This window comes from Acytostelium subglobosum (genome assembly GCF_000787575.1).
Source record: "Acytostelium subglobosum LB1 DNA, scaffold: scaffold29, whole genome shotgun sequence".
In the NCBI taxonomy this organism is placed as follows: domain Eukaryota; phylum Evosea; class Eumycetozoa; order Acytosteliales; family Acytosteliaceae; genus Acytostelium; species Acytostelium subglobosum.
In genome coordinates this window covers 119,778-139,533 of record NW_012236504.1, presented here as the reverse complement: position 1 = coordinate 139,533, position 19,756 = coordinate 119,778, and the positions used below count along the sequence as shown (strand labels likewise).

At 46.7% G+C, this 19,756-nt stretch overlaps 8 protein-coding genes across 8 annotated transcripts; 3 read left to right on the top strand and 5 right to left on the bottom strand.

The window, feature by feature from the left end:
* Positions 1-129: 129 nt before the first annotated feature.
* On the bottom strand, positions 130-1,631 carry SAMD00019534_108230 (hypothetical protein; the record flags this gene model as incomplete). The annotated part of the gene is made up of 3 exons (XM_012893852.1): positions 130-1,256; positions 1,318-1,347; positions 1,406-1,631. The coding sequence occupies 3 exons, from the start codon at positions 1,629-1,631 to the stop codon at positions 130-132; spliced, it is 1,383 nt and encodes a 460-aa protein (XP_012749306.1).
* A 414-nt stretch (positions 1,632-2,045) lies between these two features.
* Positions 2,046-3,901, top strand: SAMD00019534_108220 (hypothetical protein; the record flags this gene model as incomplete). Its single annotated transcript, XM_012893851.1, has 2 exons — positions 2,046-2,252; positions 2,357-3,901. The coding sequence occupies 2 exons, from the start codon at positions 2,046-2,048 to the stop codon at positions 3,899-3,901; spliced, it is 1,752 nt and encodes a 583-aa protein (XP_012749305.1).
* A 1,029-nt stretch (positions 3,902-4,930) lies between these two features.
* Positions 4,931-6,166, top strand: SAMD00019534_108210 (hypothetical protein; the record flags this gene model as incomplete). The annotated part of the gene is made up of 1 exon (XM_012893850.1): positions 4,931-6,166. One exon carries the CDS (start codon positions 4,931-4,933, stop codon positions 6,164-6,166), a length of 1,236 nt encoding a protein of 411 aa, XP_012749304.1.
* An 86-nt stretch (positions 6,167-6,252) lies between these two features.
* SAMD00019534_108200 (hypothetical protein) lies at positions 6,253-8,754 on the bottom strand (the record flags this gene model as incomplete). Its single annotated transcript, XM_012893849.1, has 3 exons — positions 6,253-6,669; positions 6,732-7,022; positions 7,084-8,754. The coding sequence occupies 3 exons, from the start codon at positions 8,752-8,754 to the stop codon at positions 6,253-6,255; spliced, it is 2,379 nt and encodes a 792-aa protein (XP_012749303.1).
* A 712-nt stretch (positions 8,755-9,466) lies between these two features.
* Positions 9,467-10,822, bottom strand: SAMD00019534_108190 (hypothetical protein; the record flags this gene model as incomplete). The annotated part of the gene is made up of 2 exons (XM_012893848.1): positions 9,467-10,161; positions 10,231-10,822. The coding sequence occupies 2 exons, from the start codon at positions 10,820-10,822 to the stop codon at positions 9,467-9,469; spliced, it is 1,287 nt and encodes a 428-aa protein (XP_012749302.1).
* Positions 10,823-11,070: 248 nt separating this feature from the next.
* SAMD00019534_108180 (hypothetical protein) lies at positions 11,071-16,797 on the bottom strand (the record flags this gene model as incomplete). Its single annotated transcript, XM_012893847.1, has 8 exons — positions 11,071-11,411; positions 11,501-12,133; positions 12,226-12,546; positions 12,623-13,255; positions 13,317-13,634; positions 13,709-14,344; positions 14,423-16,603; positions 16,734-16,797. The coding sequence occupies 8 exons, from the start codon at positions 16,795-16,797 to the stop codon at positions 11,071-11,073; spliced, it is 5,127 nt and encodes a 1,708-aa protein (XP_012749301.1).
* An 807-nt stretch (positions 16,798-17,604) lies between these two features.
* Positions 17,605-19,404, bottom strand: SAMD00019534_108170 (hypothetical protein; the record flags this gene model as incomplete). Its single annotated transcript, XM_012893846.1, has 3 exons — positions 17,605-18,538; positions 18,656-19,057; positions 19,118-19,404. Coding segments are annotated over 3 exons (1,623 nt in total), but the record flags the coding sequence as incomplete, so codon positions are not given.
* Positions 19,385-19,552, top strand: SAMD00019534_108160 (hypothetical protein; the record flags this gene model as incomplete). The annotated part of the gene is made up of 1 exon (XM_012893845.1): positions 19,385-19,552. One exon carries the CDS (start codon positions 19,385-19,387, stop codon positions 19,550-19,552), a length of 168 nt encoding a protein of 55 aa, XP_012749299.1.
* Between the last annotated feature and the right edge of the window lie 204 nt (positions 19,553-19,756).

Sequence of the window (19,756 nt, the reverse complement as noted above, 5' to 3'; positions counted from 1 at the left end):
TGGGATGAAGTAATCATCGTGGCCGGCAACTGGATGAATGTTATGGCCATCGGGCATGACTGAACGTGCTGCGCTTTATTTCTCTTTCTGCCAGAATTCCTTTATTTTGTCTGTTTTTTTTTTTTTTTTTTATGTCGTCTTGATAGATTTGTGGTCGATTCTTTCGAGTACAGTTTTGATGTATTCTTTGAGAGACACCAATGACGCCTTGCCGACAAGCTGTGCTCCAAAGCACCTGATGAAGTAGATACCACGGAAGATTGGCGAGGCAAAGTAGAGTTTGGTGAAGTGTCGATCGAGGGTAATATCGACAAGAACACCTATTTTGATGAGGTGTTTGAGTGCCTCAAGTTGTGAACTGGTAGACTCGTATGTATGCTTGAAGGGAGCTCCCTTGGTCAAGAGAATAGAACTGACGATGTCGGTCTCTGCGTCACTGAGTTGTTGCTTGGGGATTGCACGAGTTTCTGCAATCCTCATGTTGAATGGAAGAGAGATGAAATAGAAGATGATGTCATCAGAGTCCAATGGTGACTTTTTGTCAGCTGCAAATGTGTCCAGTAGTTGAAGAGCCAGTCTGATGATGCCAACATGTCCCCTCGTGATCTTCCACAAGTATTCAAGAGCATCTCCATTGAGGGTGACCCCTGACGTCCTGTTATGGTTGTCGTTGAAGTTTGTGACGAGTTCAAGAAACTCTGATCTTGTCAGAAGCAAATCTGAGAGGTCAAGAGAGTTGTTGACTCCGAATTCGACTGGTGTTGCTCTGTCAGTCTCAGCATCGCCATAGGTTGCCACCAAAAGGATATGAATGAGTGCATTGTTCTTGACGTCCATCAACTCCTTGATCCTGAGCCAGAATGACATGTAGTCCTTTCTGTAGGCGATCTGTGCCTCGTCAATGATGATGAATCTCGCCCTTGTTGCTGTACCTTGGTCAAGCCAGTATTCCCACGATTGCTTGGTGATATGTTCCCAGTCCTGTTTGAAGAATACCATCTCGTCATCCATGGCCACGGGCGGAAGCCTCAATCGGTACTTGATGACATCCACTGACATTGATTGCAGGTATTGAGAGAGAAGAGTACAGAATGATGTCTTACCACTGAATGGAGGGGAGCGAAGCAACAGTACTCTCTTCTCCGACAATTGGCGATACACCTCATTTAGTGTCTCGGTACGTTTAGTGATGGTCACCGATTCAATATCGATACCTTCAGTCTGGTATGTTTCTTGTGCGAATGACCCAAACACATCTAATGGTAATGTCAATGTCAGTATCGATCAAACACATCACTCGCTCTCCTCTGTACTTACTTGCATGGCCAGCTCCTCCTGTAGCACCGGCTTGAGTGTGTATGTTAGTATTGAATGAAGACATTGCGCCGATGTTGTTTGTACATACCAGCTGGGACAAGGGGGAGTTGCTCAAGAACTCGGAGTACAGCATTGGCCTGGCCAAGAGTACAGCCAACTTCCTTCAAGTTGGCGCTGGTGAGAGGAAGATCAGCTCCTTTGATGTCTTGCTGGTGGAGTATCTTCGCTTGAACCTTCACGTCCTCTTTGGTTTGCTCAGTGAACCATTGGAGAAGTTCATCTTTGGACCAGTTCTTGTAATCGTTGATATTCATGATGTAGAGTTGTCAATGATGGATGATAACTATGGGCCAGTGGATTGTTGTAATTGTTGTTGTATTTGTTGATGTTGTGTGAATAATGAAAGAAGTGAGAATCAAAGTTGTGCCTTGAGGTGAAGGGTGTTCTGTTCGCCCATTTAGGAAACTCACAAACAAATAAATTAAATTAAACAATTTATCTCTAACAGATATAACATGTCATTATTCAAAGAGTACTACTGGACGAGAACTCGGAGTTCAGAGAGCGTCACAAAGCATACATCAAACAAAAGGTAAGATGCGAATGCGGCTTCGAGGTTGGCCGCACCAATCTCAATCGACACAAGCAAGGCTACATCCACAAACAGTTGATGGCCAACAAATAGGTTCAAAGTGATATAAATTAACATCCCAGTGTTAATATATACAATGAGTAGATCAACAAGAGACATCGGCGGCAGACTGAAGAAGACGGGCGTGACCGAGATCAAGCTCACAGGCAACTACAGCAGAGCAGATATCGAACGAATCGCTCAGCGAGACAGCAACACGCTCCAGCGCTACGGTGCCAATGCAAGGATAGAGGTCGTGCTCGACTACGGCAATCATCAATATCGATCAGGCAAGTTCACCAAGGTAGGCGAGCCGATCATCATGTTTGATCCTCACGAGTACGACGGCGCGCCAATCACAGAGCCTGACACATTAAATCGTTCTACATCTACGTTCATCAAGCAAAGGGCAAGGCAGGAGGCTGCGACGGCGAGTGGAATAACTGCCTCTATTACTGCCTCCTCGATGCCTATCCCGAGCAGGTCACAGAGCACTTTGGCAAGCCATCACGACTCAAGATGTTCCTCGGCCTGGATGTGAAACAGAAGGTGTCAATCAAGTCGATCCCAGAACTCGAGGACAGACTCAACATCAGAATCAATGTCAAAGGTGATCATTGCTATGCATCCACCTCGAGAGCAACAAGAGAGGTCAACCTAATACTAACAAATGGTCATTACAAACTAGACAAGGAAGGCACATATGTCGGCAAGGGCATCAGATTCACGCGATACAACGAGAGGGATGTCTACATCACACCAATCGCATTCAAGTATCTCAAGGGCGATCAAGTCCAACTCTATGATGACGTTGAATACACGACCATCAGCCTGGAGGAGTTCATCAACAGGAAGAAACGCAAGTATCAAGGCAAATGTGAGTACATCCGTATCCTCTCGGGTATGACTCTCCAGGAGACATTGGACTCGTTCAAGGCCGACGCCGACATGCTCAAGGAACATACTAACGGCGTCATCGACATGTACACAACAGGACAGAACATCAACAAGGCTGCGATCAAGTTGTTCCTCTCGTACAACAAGACGGTCAAACCAGAGCCCATCGGTCAGATGGAGGGCGAGTGGATAAAGAAGTCAGCCCATGGACCATTGATGATGGCCATTCAACATATAGGAGCTCTCTACAAGTATGACGTCGCTAGGATGTATGCCTCCATCTTGAGGAGCGGCGGCTTCATGATCCCAATCAAGTGTGGCGAGTTCAAACATCTGACCGACGAGGAGCTGAGCGCAATGAAATCCATTCCATTCGGTATCTATCGCGCCACGATCAACGGCACCCATGGCGCATTCAAGATCAACAAGAACGACTACTACACTCACTACGACCTCATCTTTGCCAAGGAGCTAGGCCTATCATTCAACCTCAAAACTGGCAACAAGGCCAATGCGCTGAATTACGACAGCAACTGCAGGAAGTTTGGCTGCGATCTGTTTGGCAAGTACATCGATCAGGTCCTCGGCTGGATAGATGCATGTGAGCCCAAATCTAGATTAGAGGAGCTATGCAAGTGTCTCTATCAACGTCTCTGGGGCGCTCTCTCCAAGCGCAACAAGACCAAGCAGTGCGCCAACATGAAGTGCGACGCAGAAGTGATAGAGACCAGCGATGGACAGAAAACGATCAAGCACATCGAGATCAACGTCGACGAGGACTACTCAATCGATCGCATCACTCCAACATCAAATGGTAGCGCGATGATCAAATCAGCCTGCAACACCGACATGTTTGACACACCATTCGCTCGCATCATGCCCTTCATCATCTCTCGTGGACGCAAGATGATTGGGACGATAATAAAGGACGACATTGATTGCATCAAGCGCCTGCACACTGATGGGTTCGTCTCGACCAAGCCATGGACAGAGAAGACAGGCAAGAAGTCACTGGACTACCCCAAGTTGGGCAAGGAGTGCGGGGACCTGCGATAAGAGGGCTTCTGTCCTGACGCAATTGTCAAGAACATGGCCAAGGTCAATGGAAAGTTTATTGTATAAATATTGTTGGGGATAAGATACCTTTTTTAAAAGAAGAAGAGTGTATAAAACTATGGAGAGGAGAGTTTGGAAGTCGGAAATGAAGGAGCGCCAGCTCCGGAATGTTGCGAAGCCAGCGGCGATGAGTTATCCACACACACATAGGGATTGTATATATGCTGTATTATTATAATTATTATTAATGTTATTTGGATCTTTATTTTATACTATAAGGTATCCTAATCAATCTGATTGTCAACCAACACTACACCTAACCCACTTGAACGATTTGTAATATACCTTTTATAATTTATTAGACTACAAAATAATTATATTATTATATTATACTCGTTGGTTTGTAGAATATTTGTATGTTGTAGTTTGACCATGTCGTCAAACTTAACTGGAAGTTCAGTTACCTTAAGTAATATTATTGTCTTGGTGGTGGATATGTTGTCCAGTATCAAACAAGATGATCTTTACCAAAGAGCTCATCTCCTCATATCAGATACTATTATTCAGATTTTTTCTGGAATTCCAGGTGATCAAAATCCATCACTTTTTGATGATCACAAAAATTTCAATCATTCGACCATTTAGGAAAGTACAATAATGAAAGATATAAACCAATTATTTTTTAAAGATATCATTGGCAACACATACTTGAGATCGATATTGTTTGGCCAACATGTCAAGAGTATCCATAAGGTGTTGGGAGTGGCAACACGTAGTTATAAGTCATTGGACGCTCAATGGCTATGTAACAACAAGTACTTTGACCTTTTGATTCACTTGATAAGGACACAGCCAGGATTCATCTTCAACGCTACATCCATCCAATCTCTATGTTACAAGAACACCAACCTATCAGTGTTTCAAGAGATCATCACTCACTACCCACAAGTGTTTCAATCAAACAGAGTTAGTTTGTTGGACTGCTGCTCGGCCTCTGGTTCATTGGAGATCGTTTCATGGATTCATGATATGATGGCCAAGCCCACAACCAACTCTGATGATGATTGTGATGTTGCCTACAAGTCCGTACAATGGGGCCGTCCATCAACCTTTGCGGTGGACATCGCCGCGTCAACTGGCAATGTCGAGCTGATCAAGTTCTTGCATGACAACCGTACAGAGGGTTGGACACCGGATGCAATAAGGAATGCCGTGGCCTATGGACATCTCCCAGCAGTTCGCTATATCTTGGACAACGAGATGGGCTGCATTCAGCCACAACACATAATGTTTGCAATCAAGTCTCGCAAGGCAGACCTGCTTCAAAGTCTGTGTGAGTTGGACAAGGAGTTCGAGCCGACGATGGATCATCTCACGGCAGCACTGACCACACGAGACATCACATTGGTTCAATACCTGTTGGACACCTACTCACATGTTCAATGCTTCCAAGATGTTGAGGATCAGATCTTTACGACGGCATGTGTCGAGGGCAACATTGAGTTGATCAAGTACTTGTACACGCGATTCTCAAACAAGTTGACCAAGGACGATGCATTGGCTGTGCAAGTGTGTAGTGCATCTGGGCCAACAGCAGCCATACAGGTGCTGCAGTTCCTCTCCTCATCGGGCTTCCCAATATCACCTGATTGTCTAAAGAGTGCGAGTGAACGATCACTCCCTCTCACACAATGGTTGGTGGAGAATGTGCCCGAGTCTAGATCAAAGATCGCGTTGATCGGCGCTATCTACTCAAACACAGTCGCCAACGCTGCATACTTGATCGATCGCCTGGACATATGGACGCCATCAGACGTTGCAGAGCTCATACTTGACGCGTATAGGGACGAGGCCAAGGACTTTCGTCAGTTCAATGTGACCAAGTATCTTCAGAAACGATTCAATGTGGCATGCAGACCACTGATCATCGAGATCACAAAGTGTAATTCAAGGTGGCAAGCGAGAAGTCTGATGGCGGCCTACACCCCCGAGGCACTGGACATTGATGGCAGGCCAATCATTATCTTTAACGATCTGATCGACACTGCCAATCAAAACGACATTGAGAACATGGCCAAGTTCTGGAGAGGTGAGAAAGATAGGTATGCCCAAATACTCTTGGACCAGGAGGAAGAGAGGTTGGCTGCGGCCGAGACTTTGGCCATTCAAAAGGAGATGAATATATCATTAGAGCAGGCTAAGTCTATCCAAGTAGCCAGGCATCAGTTGCGGTTGATCGAGGCGGACAGAGAGAATAACCAATAATGAAGTGATCATTGGAGATGGACAATGGAGTGGATGTTACTTTATTATTATAAATGGAGAGTGTGACACTTGGCGACACAATAGAATCAGTTGGCTGGTTGTTTGGTATCATGTACAAGGTAGCGAATGAGCTGACGGAAGAAGATGGACTCTTTGCCATTCTCGACGTAGCGTTCGTATTGGTCCAGGTTGTCCTGGAGCTTGAGTCGTAGCGTTTCGTAGTTGTCTCGGATCAGCTTGATGACGTGCTCAGAGGTGAGTGGGAACTCGGGATGCTCAATCGTCCACTGCTGAATACGCGAGTTGAAGTGTGTTATGATTGTCTTGATGTTGAGCAACGCGTTGGCCAAATGACCGTTTGGATCCTCCAGCTCTACACTTGCCGAGAATCCATTGATTATCTGACCCGACCTAATTATCTCATAGAACAAGTCGTCATAATCACTTGGCTCTGGTAAGAACAAGTCACCATATGCTATAAACAGGTTGAATATATTGATTGTCTGATTGATTGAGTGAGTTAGTGATTGGAATCATTCCAAGTGAGTGGTGGATGACAACATACATTGATTCCAACATTCAATAACTCTTGTTGTTGATCCTTGTCTGAGATCGAGAGGGTGGACATAAGAGAGAAGAGGGTAGTCCAGATGTCGAACCAACAGTATGGTAGTCTAGATTGTGTTTTCTTCTTGTATGATATTATACGCTTGAGGCAATCTATACATTTCTGGAAGAGATCAGTTGGAGGCCTTCCTCCCTTCAAATTACACTTGATGAACTGATTGATAACATCAATAATATAACATGATATTGGTCTCTTCTCTATCTCAAAGTGGTCTGGATATGGGTTCCTCTACATTATATGATTGAATGAGTTAGTGTCCATTGGTACATGGCCTTTGTCTGCTTCATACCTTTGAGTAAATGAATATATAACTTGAGGTCTTGACATCGTGGAAGTAGTCTTCAATGTCCAGTCGCTCAGACATGCATATTAGGATGTTTAGAGATAGCTTGGTAAGCATGGAGCGGGACTCTTTGGATGAGTTGTCAGAAGCCAGGTAGCTAGAGTATGTGAGGAACTGTTTGATCACTTCCGGACATGTGTTGTTGAGTAGTGATAGACGTCCAGTGACAAGTTGATTTACAAACGTCTCGTTGAAATTGATCAACTCGTACAACATCAATAAACAAGGTCCTGTGTTGCTGGGCACACTAGTGTCCAATGGAGACTGTGGCAATATCCAATTGCTTAGGTAGCCACTGAACTTGGATACCAATGTCTGATTGGGCTCCCTCAACAACTCGGCATAGTACCTATTCTGCTCGTAGAGGCCGACGGATATAACATCGATCAGACGACGTAGTCGATCAACATCGCAGAGTCCTGCAAGTTGTTTGATGTATATGTTGGATACGTCGTACTTTTGGAAGTTGCACAGGTAGATCAGTGTGGCCAGCGCGTTGAATCGTGTTTGTTTGGGCAGCTCACGATCAATGACCGCGTTCAAGATGCTTGGGAAGATGTCGACCAACATAAAGTAGTTCAACAGACTGTTCTGATTGAGGTACTCGTACGAGGTCACCATGATGTAGATGAGCTCCACCGCCATTGTCCTGATCTTGACTTCCGTGTAGCAAAGTAGTGACTCGAGGTCAACTATTAGCTCACGTAGTACCGCGTCAGCAGTGTCAGTGGGGCCACACAACAGACTCTTGATGTCACAGCCAAAGTTGTTGAACTTGCGCTTGAAGATGCATTTGAGTATCGTGTAGAGTGTCTCTAGGATGTGGCTGATGCGAGTGCTGTCCGAGTGCTTGATGGCCTGGCAGCACTGGGTGAAGATCAGATTGATGTTGGGTCGGAGATGTTGGAGGTGATCGTCTGACACGAGATTGAGACAGCGTTCTAAGAAGGGCGCGTTAACCTTGATGAGGAACAGCTGCTCCCAGAATGACTGTTGGTCCTTGGATGGGTCGTCGCCAGCAAAGAACGCTTCGTAGATCTCTACAAACTTCTCCTTGAGTGCCTTGCGTCCACCAATGCTGTCCTCTTTGCGCAGCAGGATCTCGGTGTGGCGTGGCGCGCCTTGAGTCTGCTCCTGCATCGTCCTCAGACGATCGTACTCCTTCATAATGTAGGCATCGGTATCGATATTATATGGGAACTCCATCAAGAATATTGAGAACATCATTCTATTGTCGTAGCAATAGTACAAAGGGTTCTGACAGTAGCCTGCTGCGTCTGGTGCGCCAGAGAAGCAGCCGCTAGTCGTTGACTCTTGGGAGGTCTTTAGACTATTACTCGCGTCTGGCTGTTGTTGGGTGTCTTGTTGTTGCTGCGTAGAGCTGGAAGTTGAAGGTGTGGTAGAGTCTGGATTTTCGCTATTCGTGGAAGTGTGTGGCGGATGTTGTTGCTGTGGCTGTGGCAGCTGATTCTTTTGTTGTTGCTGTTGCTGTAGTTGGTGTCTTTGCTCTTGGAGCTCTTTACTCTTTTGTCTGTTGACGTAGTGGCGATAATAGTTGAGGTTGAGAGGTGATGATATTTCGGTACAGTCGTCGTCGAATAGATATTTGAAATACATATTAAATTGCTGTTGCTGTAGCTGTTGTGGATGTCAATGGCGCTAGGGACTATCTTGCAATGGCAAATGTCAAAGTATGAATTAATACCATACTACAAACAAATAAAGCATATTGAATGAGATATATATCTACAATACAGTAGTAGTTGATGTAGTAGAATTAAGGCACTTGCATCCACCATCCACCGCCAACAATTTCCAGGCTTGAGCTGCTGCCACTTACAAACTCGCACTCTCTCTCTCTTCATCTTCATTCATCCCATCACATATTGGCATCGTCACTCATTCACATTTAATATTGCCACTCAGTTGCAGCTGACCACTATCACTTCAACAACACTGTCCATAGGCAATGTTCACTCCACTCATCAATATAGGTGATGGTGTGTGAGTGAGTGAGTGGAGTGATCAAGTGATTGAGTGTGTGTGAAGTGAGAAAGTGATGGGTGAGTGTGACCACACGAGAGATGATCCATGGCACACAGAGGAACAAAGAGATAATTGAGAGTAGGTCCAAGTAGTACTAGTAGGGTCTCCTGGGCTTGATGAGTATCAGTGATGACCAGTAGGGGCCAATACTTGATAGATAGAATGAATGAATGATTGAATGATTGAATGGTAGGCAGAAGGTTTTGGCCCATCACACAGGCAGGCAGGTAGGCCAGAGCATGGCATCGGGGTTATGTAATGTTGGTATGCTAAGAAAGATTTACTATTTGAGTGATAGCTTCTTAACATGCTCGTATACAAGGATAGAGAACATGGCGTATGGTGCAGAGGTCATAAGGGCTGGCGTCAAGCCTTTCCAAAGTGCCCAAGCACCCTCCTTCTGAATCGTATCAAAGAATACTGTGAGGAAGTGTGATCGATTGACTAAAGACCGCAGTGGGCCTGCTCCACTGATATTGCTGCCATTGCTACTGGTGCTGCTGCCTCCAAATTGATAATGTGCCGGACTGGTCTGTAGACGTGTTTTGATGACGTCCAGCGGATTGGATAGAGTGGTGGTGATGATGGCTGCTGTCAAACCTGCCAGCATGTGAATGAACGGGTCTTCATTTTCCACGTGATGCCCGTCCTGCTCCTCATCGTCCGACACGAGCAATCCGTGGGTGACACGCGGCGGCAGTCCGAGGCGTGATCGAATGTCCAGCTTGGCCAACTTGATTTTTGTCGTCTCGTAGACGCCCCACCACACCGCCGAGTAGGGCACGTTACGCATGATCGTGATGCCAAAGCCTCGATACAATCCTCTAACACCTCTGTCATTATACGTTTGTCTGAATATCTCGAATGGGGTCAATGTCTTGCCCAGATGTCCCTGTATCTGGCACTTCTGTGTCGTGACATCGAATGGCACAGAGATAGCCGATCCAGATAGTTCCGCCAGACCTCCTGCTATGTAAGCTATTGAGTGAAGTGAGTGAGTATGAGTGAGGGTTGCGCGATCACTCAATCAATCAAACCGAGACATACCTGATGCAGGACCAAAGTCATTCTGAGCGAGGTATTGCTTGGACTTCTCGTAGCAACCAAAGTAGATCACTCGTGAGAAGAGGTAACCAAACTCAGATGTGAAGAATCCTTTGTAGAAGCCACGTATGCCCTCGTTACTATAGATGTTCTTAATGCCATGGAATGTACTGTTGTAGACGGGGAATGTCTGGTTGACGATGGAGGAGCCTTGCACCTGCATACGTGTCCTCATCATATCGAGAGGATACATTATTGCATCGATCGTAGCGCCAAACATCATATTATAACCATAGTACTTCTTTAGATCCAAGTCATCCCATGTGATTCGTATCGACTCTCTCTTCATGCGTTGTTGTGACTGTATGTGAGGCATTGTTGTTAAGTCCACTGTTGCTGCTGCTGTTGCTGCGACTGTTGCGGATCCCAATGTCAATGGAGGTGTTGTTGATGGTGATGGTGATGATTGACTTGAAGCAACACTCCTCAATGTTGATTGATTGTCATGATGTTGTTGTTGTTGTTGTTGTTGTTGAATCTGCTGTTGTTGTTGTTGATGCAGATCATTATCATGTTGTTGTCGAACAACAGACATTGCAATGTCTGTATGTATATTTATGTATGTGTATGTGTAGAGAGAGTGAAAGAACAATCAATGACAAAGTGTCAAACTAGACACGACCCGATTATGCATCTCGTGTTGCCCAGGATGGTGCAGATGTCCCAAGTTTATGGAAAATGGGCAAAGATAAGGGCTACGGCGAGGGTAAGTTAATAATAAAGTTCAATGATGATTTAATTAATTATTATTTAGTTTGATTAAGTGATTGATGGTGATGTCTTTTATCTTCTCTTGTTGGTCAAGATCATGGCACAATCTTGGTTGGGTATATCCTTGTCCACTGGTAGACAGTACTTGCCACTGGAGTCGAACTTGTTGTCATTCTGGATGACACCAAGTGGTGTGTAGAGGTCCTTGGTGATCTGGAGACAGATCAAGTCACTGTTGCCATTGACATAGACAAAGTACTCGTCAGAGGTAACAAAGTCGGACAACACCTTGCCCTTGTCATTAGTGTAGACCACTCTGTACTTCTGGAGATACTTGGTCGCGTCAACTTTACCTTGCTTATCTGCGGTATCATCCCATGCATATCCACTAACTCTCCATCTCTTGATGAATGCTACATTATTTGATTGATTGAGTGAGATAGTTAGTGAGTGGAATAGTTCCATGTTCGATTGAATGATTGATTGAATGAGCCAAACTTACCAAGGTTTCCATCAGTGATGCTTGGACCGAGGGTGAAACAGTAGTCTCCGTCATCGTCCAACTTGTTGTCGTTGCCTTGGAGTGATGGCCACATGCCTCCAGCGGGGTAGGTTGCATGGATGCAGTACTTGCCAGCGAGAAGGTCGTCAAAGTGGTAGAACTCACCACCGGTGGTGTCGAGAGTGAGCAAGTCCTTCTTGTCGCTATCCCTGAGAACGAGTTTGACACCGGGTAGCAACTTGGTCTTGTCGAGATTGCCGTCATTCTCCAAGGTGTCGTCCCAGATGGTGCCCTGAACTCTGAACTTCTCCTTGTTCAAGGCGGCGTCGGCGACCATGTCGCCAGTGAGCTTGAAGCAGTACTTGCCAGTGGAGTCGAACTTGTTGTCGCCCTGTACGACGGCCGCCATCGTGAAGCCAGTTGGCACGGTGAGCTGGGCACAGTAGTTACCCTCGCCCCAGTCAATCTTGACAGTGTTGTCAAAGTCAAGGTCCTTGATCACAGCATTGTTGTCATCAGTATCAGTGATCACTACATGCATTCCTGGCACCAACTTGGTATTGTCAAAGACTCCCTTGTTATCAACAGTGTCATCCCAAACATTGATTGTGATTGAGGCCTTCTTGAAACCGGCTGTAAGTGTTTGGGTGAGGGTCCAGGGCGAGGGCGAGGGCGAGGGTTAGAACATGTTAACCTCCAATCCAAGTCTCATGAATGATACTTACAAATATCGATGTCAATAACATTCTTGTCGGCAACAGTGAAGCATGCTTGGCCATTTGCAAACTTGTTGTCCTTGAGTGCTTTGGCGGAAAGGAGGTAGGATCCGTCGGGGACGGACGCCTTGATGCAGTAGTCACCTGGCAAGAGATCAGTGAATGTGTATGCTCCGCTGACACCAGCGAGAGACTTGATCTTTTTGCCATCCTTATCCAAGAGGTCCATGTCAACCAAACCCATTGGAGAGTTCTTATCCAAGTTACCTTGCTTGTTCTTGCCATCATCCCAAGCGAATCCAGACACAGAGTATCTATGCTTGACCATCGCTATAATTGATTGATTGATTGAGTGATAGAGTGAGTGATTGATTGATTGATTGAATAATGGGTCTCAGTGACTTACCTCCTTTGAGATCAAGAGGGTCCTTCTCGACCTTGAAGCAATGCTTTCCATTGGAATCGAATTGGTTGTCATTGGCCATGACCGTGGATGACATATAGGTTGTGTCGGGTGGCGAAAGCTCCATGCAGTAGGAGCCTGGTGCGAGATCAAAGTCCAAACCAGCGTCAGAGGTGACGGAGCTGAGGACAATCTTTCCAGCGTCATCAAATATCTTGACGGGGACATCCTTGAGAAGCTTGCTACTGTCCATGGTGCCCTTGTTGTCGGCAGTGTCGTCCCAGACGCTGAGATGTGAGCTGACCTTCTTGATCAGGGCAAAGTTGGCATCGTTCACATCAGCGGTGCTGATCGTGAAGCAGTATTGACCCTTGTTGAACAGGTTGTCGTTCTGGAAGGCGCCTGGTACGTAGCCAGTGTTGGTGTTGATGGCGGTCATGCAGTATTGTCCCTCTGGCACGTCCTTGAATGTGAACTCTCCAGTGATGCCCTTCTTTGAATCGATCAAATCGCCAGCCTTGCTCCTAAGCTCCATGGTAACAGTTCCAATTGGCTTGGAGGTGTCCAGGTTGCCCTTGTTGTCGGCAGAATCATCCCAAACGAATCCCTTCACCATGAATGTTCCCTTGATCAAAGCTAATGATAGGTGTCAGTCATCGTCTGATTGATTGTTCGATGGAATCAGTGTGATACATACCAAGATGAGCATTGGTGATTGATGGTCCAAGCTGGAAGCAGTACTTGCCATCAGAGCCGTAGACGTTGTCGCCCTTCTTCTCCTCTGGACTGAAGTTGCCCTCGTATGTTGCGATGATACAGTATGATCCGGCATCCAGACCACTAAACTCGTAGTTACCAGTGGCATAGTCAATGGTGCGAAGTGGTTTGTTGTTACCGTCCAACAGCTGGAACTTGGTACCATCCAACTTGGCCTGAGTATCAAGCTTACCCTCCTTCTTTTGTGAATCATCCCAAGCAATACCCGATACAGAGAATGATGGCTTCTGGATCATGGCTAAAGTGATCGATTGATTGAGTGAGTGAGTGAGTGAGTCATGTGATCGATTGAATGAATGAAGGTGTACTTACCCAAGTTGGCGTTCAAAGAGTCTGGACCAAGGGTGACACAGTATCTACCCTTGTCGTATACGTTGTCCTTCTGGAATACACCTGGAATGTAGGATCCGTCTGGGTAGAAGGCGGTGGCGCAGTATTGGCCGGGCTCAAGACCGTCGAACAAATAGTTGCCTTGGGTGTTCGTCAGTGATCTGACCACATGATTGTGATCGTCATACAGGTCGATCCTCACATTCATCAATGGCGAGTTGGTGTCGAGAGTGCCTTGGTTGTTGGCCGTGTCATCCCAGATGAAACCCTTGATCGAGAATGTGGCGGGGATCTTCATCATGGCAAAGTGAGCGTTGGTGACGTTTGGACCGACCACAACGCAGTACTTTCCTTCCTCAAACACGTTGTCATTCATCTTGGGGCTGGCCTTGTATCCGTCGGGGTAGTGACCGATGACACAGTAGTATCCGGCCTCAAGACCCTCAAAAGAGTAGGTTCCGGGGGCGGCGGCATTAGACTTTACCAACTTTCCATTGTTGTCAAACAGCTCCATGTTGGCGCCACTCAGCAACTTTGATGGGTCAAGCTTGCCCTGCAGCAGAGCAGAGTCATCCCAGATTGATCCAGCTATCGTGAATAATGATTTCTTGGTCATTGCTATTTTGATTGATTGATTGATTGATTGATCCAGGGTTAGTATGAGTTTGAGTTTGGGTTTGAGTTTGAGGCACTTACCAAGATGAGCATCTGTCATGCTTGCTGAAACAGTGAAACAGTATCTTCCATGGTTGAACTTGTTGTCATGCTTGAAGACACCTGGGACGTAGTTTCCAGTGGGGTCGGAACCTTCGATGCAGTAGTCGCCAGCGACGAGACCGTTGAACATGTATTTGCCCTCACCGGCAACGAATGTCTTGAGCACCTCTCCCTTGCTGTCCTTCAATTGCATGGTGGCACCGTTGAACAGGTTGTTCTTGTCCAAGTTGCCTTGGTTCTCGGTGGTATCATCCCAGATAAGACCTTGCACAAAGAATGTGGTGCTCTTGATCATGGCAAGATTAAGGTCACTGACGCTCGGACCGACTGTAGCACAGACCTTGCCATTCTCAAACTTGTTGTCGCCATAGAATGGACCGTATGAATAGCTGCCCTCCGAGTAGGCGCCACGGATGCAGTACTTGCCTGCGGCGAGACCGTTGAAGGTGTAGGATCCATCGGCGCCGGTCTGGATGGCCTCGACCTGAGTTCCATCCTCCCTCATGAGGGTCATGGTGGCGCCGCCCAATCCCTTGGCCAAGTCCAAAGCGATAGAGTCACTGTTTGTGGCATCCCATACCTTTCCACTAAGGGTGAAAAGTTCGGCCATTGAGGTGGTGACAGAGCTGGTGACGACAGAGGTTGTTGGGGTGGAGCTGGTCACCTCGGAGCCAGTGATTGGTGTGGAACCGGTGATCTCTGATGTGACAGCTGAGCCGGTGATCTCGGAGGTTACCGCTGAGCCAGTGATCTCGGATGTTGCAGCTGAGCCAGTGATATCGGAGGTGACTGGTGTGGAAGTGGTAACCTCTGAGGTGATCACTGCGCTGGTAAAGGTGGTCGAGACTGTTGTGGTTGCGGTCGTGGTGGCGGTGATAGTGGACGCTTGACCAACAGTGGAGGCTGTGGTGGTCATTGTGGTCGAGGCAGTGGTTGTCGTTGGGACTGGGGTGGAGGTCGTGCTCACTGTTGTGGTGGCCGATGTAGTCTGAGTGATGGTTGATGCAGGACCAGAGGTCGAGGCAGTGGTGGTCACTGTCGTAGTGACGGTTGTTGACGTTGGGATGGCGGACGCCTGGGACACGGTACTGGCAACGGTACTGGCAACAGTCGATTGAGTTGACACTGTGGTAGTCGCGACAGTTGAGGTCACTGGCGTACCACCAGATGCGGTGGTGGTGACAGTGGTCGTGGCCGAAGTGGTCTGAGTGATGGTCGACGCAGGACCAGTGGTTGAGGCGGTAGTGGTGGCAGTGGTCGTGACTGTGGTCGATGTTTGTGTTGCCGAAGCAGTGCTGACACCGGTGGACACTGTTGTGCTAGCAACAGTCGATTGAGTGGACACTGTTGTCGATGCGACTGTTGAGGAAGGGGATCCACCAGTTGCGGTCGTGGTGACTGTAGTCGTGGCCGATGTGGTCTGAGTGATAGTCGACGCAGCACCAGATGTCGAAGCGGTAGTTGTGACCGTGGTCGAGACTGTGGTGGAGGTTGGTGTTGCCGAAGTCGTGCTGACACCCGTGCTGGCACCGGTGGATGGTGCGGTGGACACGGTTGTGCTGGCAACAGTTGACTGAGTGGACACTGTCGTCGAGACCACAGTGGAGGCAGTCGCTGGGCTAGTTGCAGTCGTGGTGACTGTGGTCGTGGCCGATGTGGTCTGAGTGATGGTCGACGCAGCACCCGAAGTCGATGCAGTCGTAGTGACTGTGGTTGACACCGTGGTTGACGTTGGGGTTGCCGTTGCCTGGGACACGGTACTGGCAACAGTGCTGGCGACAGTTGACTGAGTAGACACTGTTGTCGTTGCGACGGTCGACACGGCTGATGTAGCCGTGTTAGTGGTCGACGCCACAGTGCTGGCAACAGTTGATGCGGTGGACACTGTGGTTGTGGCGACGGTTGAGCTGAGCGCGGTGGTGGAGACCGTGGTGGTGGCGACCGTGCTGCCCTGGTTATTGGTGGTTGTGGCTGTTGTTGTCGCCGTGGTAGTTAATGGCGACCCTAATGGATAGCAAAGGGCTTGGCCCAATGATACGCGACATGATGAGCCCGCTGGACATTTCTTGAACATGCATTTGTCAAAGCAACGTTGTGGCAATCCAAGATGTTCTCCACAGCATATCTGATGATCAAGACAGAATACCTGTCCACATTGTTCTATTTCATTTGTTGATCGAGTAGATGAATGAATGAATGTTAACGAATGTATGAAAAAAAGTGATCAGCGGTCCAATCAAATTATTCCAATTTTGGAAATTGGTCGACTAATTGAGGAATGATACCATACCTGAGGCTGTTAAACACAAGCCAATACTAAGGACCAATAATAATAATAATGTTGAAGTCTTCATTATTATTATTTGTTGTTAATAATATAATATGGATTATGTTGGAATGGACAATAATAATTTGGAATTGATCTACTTTAAGCGGGAGGTAGGTAGGCTGTTGTAATGTGGTATAATTCATTCATATCCATTGAGTTCCAGCCATTACCACGATCAATAATAATAAATATTATTATGTTAGTTTAAAGATTAAACATGTGGTCATATGATTGAATTGAGTGCTAAATTGATGTGTGTAAGAGTGAGTGGGAATCAGTGCTAGTGGTTGATCATGTGATTGTGTGATTGGGACTCAACAACCCCCTTTGACTGACTGAGGTCCATCACCATCATCATACCCATTCAACCAATTTACATCTGAAATGAAGGAACTCATCACTCATCTCTCATCTGATTGTTGTACCTATCCTAGATGCAAGAGTGCTCTATCTGTTGTACATTTCTACCAGTTTAATGAATACGTTTAGAATGGATCATAATTGAAGGCCACCTCTATGGTGTCAGTAGGTTGTTACTCGTGTTGTGTATACCATCACACGATGTGGTTGGCTCATTCACTTCATGGTGTTTGGTGGTATAAACATGTGTTGGTTGGTTGTTTGATTGATTGTTGGTATTCCTGGAGGTCAGGTCAGGTAGTGTATCGTACCGTTATCCTTCATTCATATGTGAGTTTAAATTAATAGATCTAATAATTGATGGGATGAAGGATAACGGTACGATACACTACTGGTGTTACAGTCAGTCATAATAATTATCCAATATGGAACACACACACAACACCAGGTGTTGGTGGCCCACTCTCTATCTTTATACAGTTCCATATTGCTTGTTCCATTGTTCATAGCCTCTTAAACTATCTTGTGAAACTGATGGCCTGATCTGCTTGAGTGAGTTGGAAAAGTCCTTTCGCGTGATGGCCCTGATCTGTGAGAGCTTGAGGTCCTTAATGTCCATGCCCAGCTGTCTGATCGGCTCGTACGCAGCGTCCTTGCACAGAGCATTCAAGTCGAAGCCACTGTAGAACTGGGTCTCGTCGGCAATGGCGTTCATCTGGCTCGCCGTGATGTTGTGATTCTGGTCGCGCAGTAGATGTTTCAGAATGTCCAGACGTGTGCTCTTCTCGGGCAGTCCAACATAGATACGCTTGACGAATCGACGAAGGGCAGCCTCGTCCAGCTCCTCAGGTCTGTTTGTGGCGCCCATAACCAGTATGCGCTCGGAGCCATTAGTCTTGACGCCATCAAACTGAATGAGTATCTCGGTCTTTAGGCGACGCGTGTGATCCGACTCGCCCTCTGTGCGCTCAGTCAGCAACGCATCCACCTCGTCTATGAATATGATCGATGGCTGATAGTATCCGGCCACGGCAAACAGCGCTCGCACCAGTTTCTCACCCTCGCCAACGTACTTTGATGTGAGCGACGATGCAGAGATGGAGAAGAATGTGGCCTTGGACTCATATGCCACTGCCTTTGCGATCATTGTCTTTCCGTTGCCTGGTGGGCCAAACAGAAGCAGTCCTTTTGGTGGTGAGCGCAATCCAGTGAACACATCCGGTCGCAAGCTTGGCAATATAACAGCTTCCATCAATGACTGCTTGACCTTGTCTAGGCCCACCACATCGTCCCATGTGACCGGCTGTTTCTTGTCCATAATCTCATTCATGATGATCGCCAGCGCGGCCTTGTCCACACCCTTGATGTCGGGAAGGGCTGGTGGTTGTTGTTGCGCGCCAGCGCTGCTCCTGATCGGTGATGATGTCTTGTTTGATTGAGTGACCAGGGGTTTGGCCGCCATGCTGACTGGTCGACTGATGAGTGCATTAGGATTGATCGATGACGTCAAGAGTGAAGGTGGCCTTGATTGATTCGATCGTGTTGTAGTTGTTGTTGTTGTTGGCGTTTTGTTGCTAGGCATGCTCCACTTATCAACATCAATGTACTCTGGTTGACGAGTCTGCTGTGTATGTGTCTGAGTCTGAGTCTGAGCCTGGGTCTTGGCAGCACCACCTCCAAACCATGATGAGAAGAATCCTGTTGATCCAGTTGCAGGGATTGGTGTGGTGGACGATGACGTTGTTGACTCATCCTGCTTGTTTGTATTATTCTCTATTGTACTATTACATCTATTTATATACTCTGTGAATGTCTCTATTTGCTCACCATCTGTCGATGACGATGATGACGATGATGTCTGTTTCTTCAGATATTCCGCGCGATCCATGTAGAATACAACGTAGTTCTTCAACTCCCTTGAGGCTGTTTAGTTGGGTAATGTTAGTAAGTATGATGATGAACAAGGTGAGGTGAGGGTGTTCAACATACTCTTGCAAAGAGGTAACAGTTTCTCAAGGCCATCTGTATAATATAGGAAGGCCTTATGGTAGTCACACTTCTCGTCATAGGCTCTACCCTCTTCGATGAGGTACTTGCCCTTCTGTAGAATCGATATATTCATATTGTCGTATCCTACTCCTCCACCTCCTGCTCCAGTACCCTTTTGACTACTACTACTATTAATATTTGTGTTTGTATTTGTGCTTGACGATGTAGCTGAAGTAGTGCTTGATGATGTTTCCTTGTTATTGATGCCACCGTTGGTACTTGTCCTCTTGACTGATGTTGATGGTGATGTTGATGTTGAAGTTGAAGGGGAGGATAATGGTGATGTTGATGAAGTTGAAGTCCTCTTTAAGACGCTCTTTGGTGGTGTTGTTGTTGTTGCCGATGATGTGCGTACAGGGGATTTCGATTGATTGTCAATCTTACGAATAGTTTGTTGTTGTAGTTGTTGTTGTAATGTTGATGACGTGGACAATGGTTGTGATGTTGTTGTTGTTAATGATGATGTAGAATTATAATAAGCTTGTTTCTTTCTGTTTGAAATATACTTGATAGAGTTGACCAAACAACGAATGATCAACCAAACAGCAGTGAATGCATACAAGTAACTGTAGAAT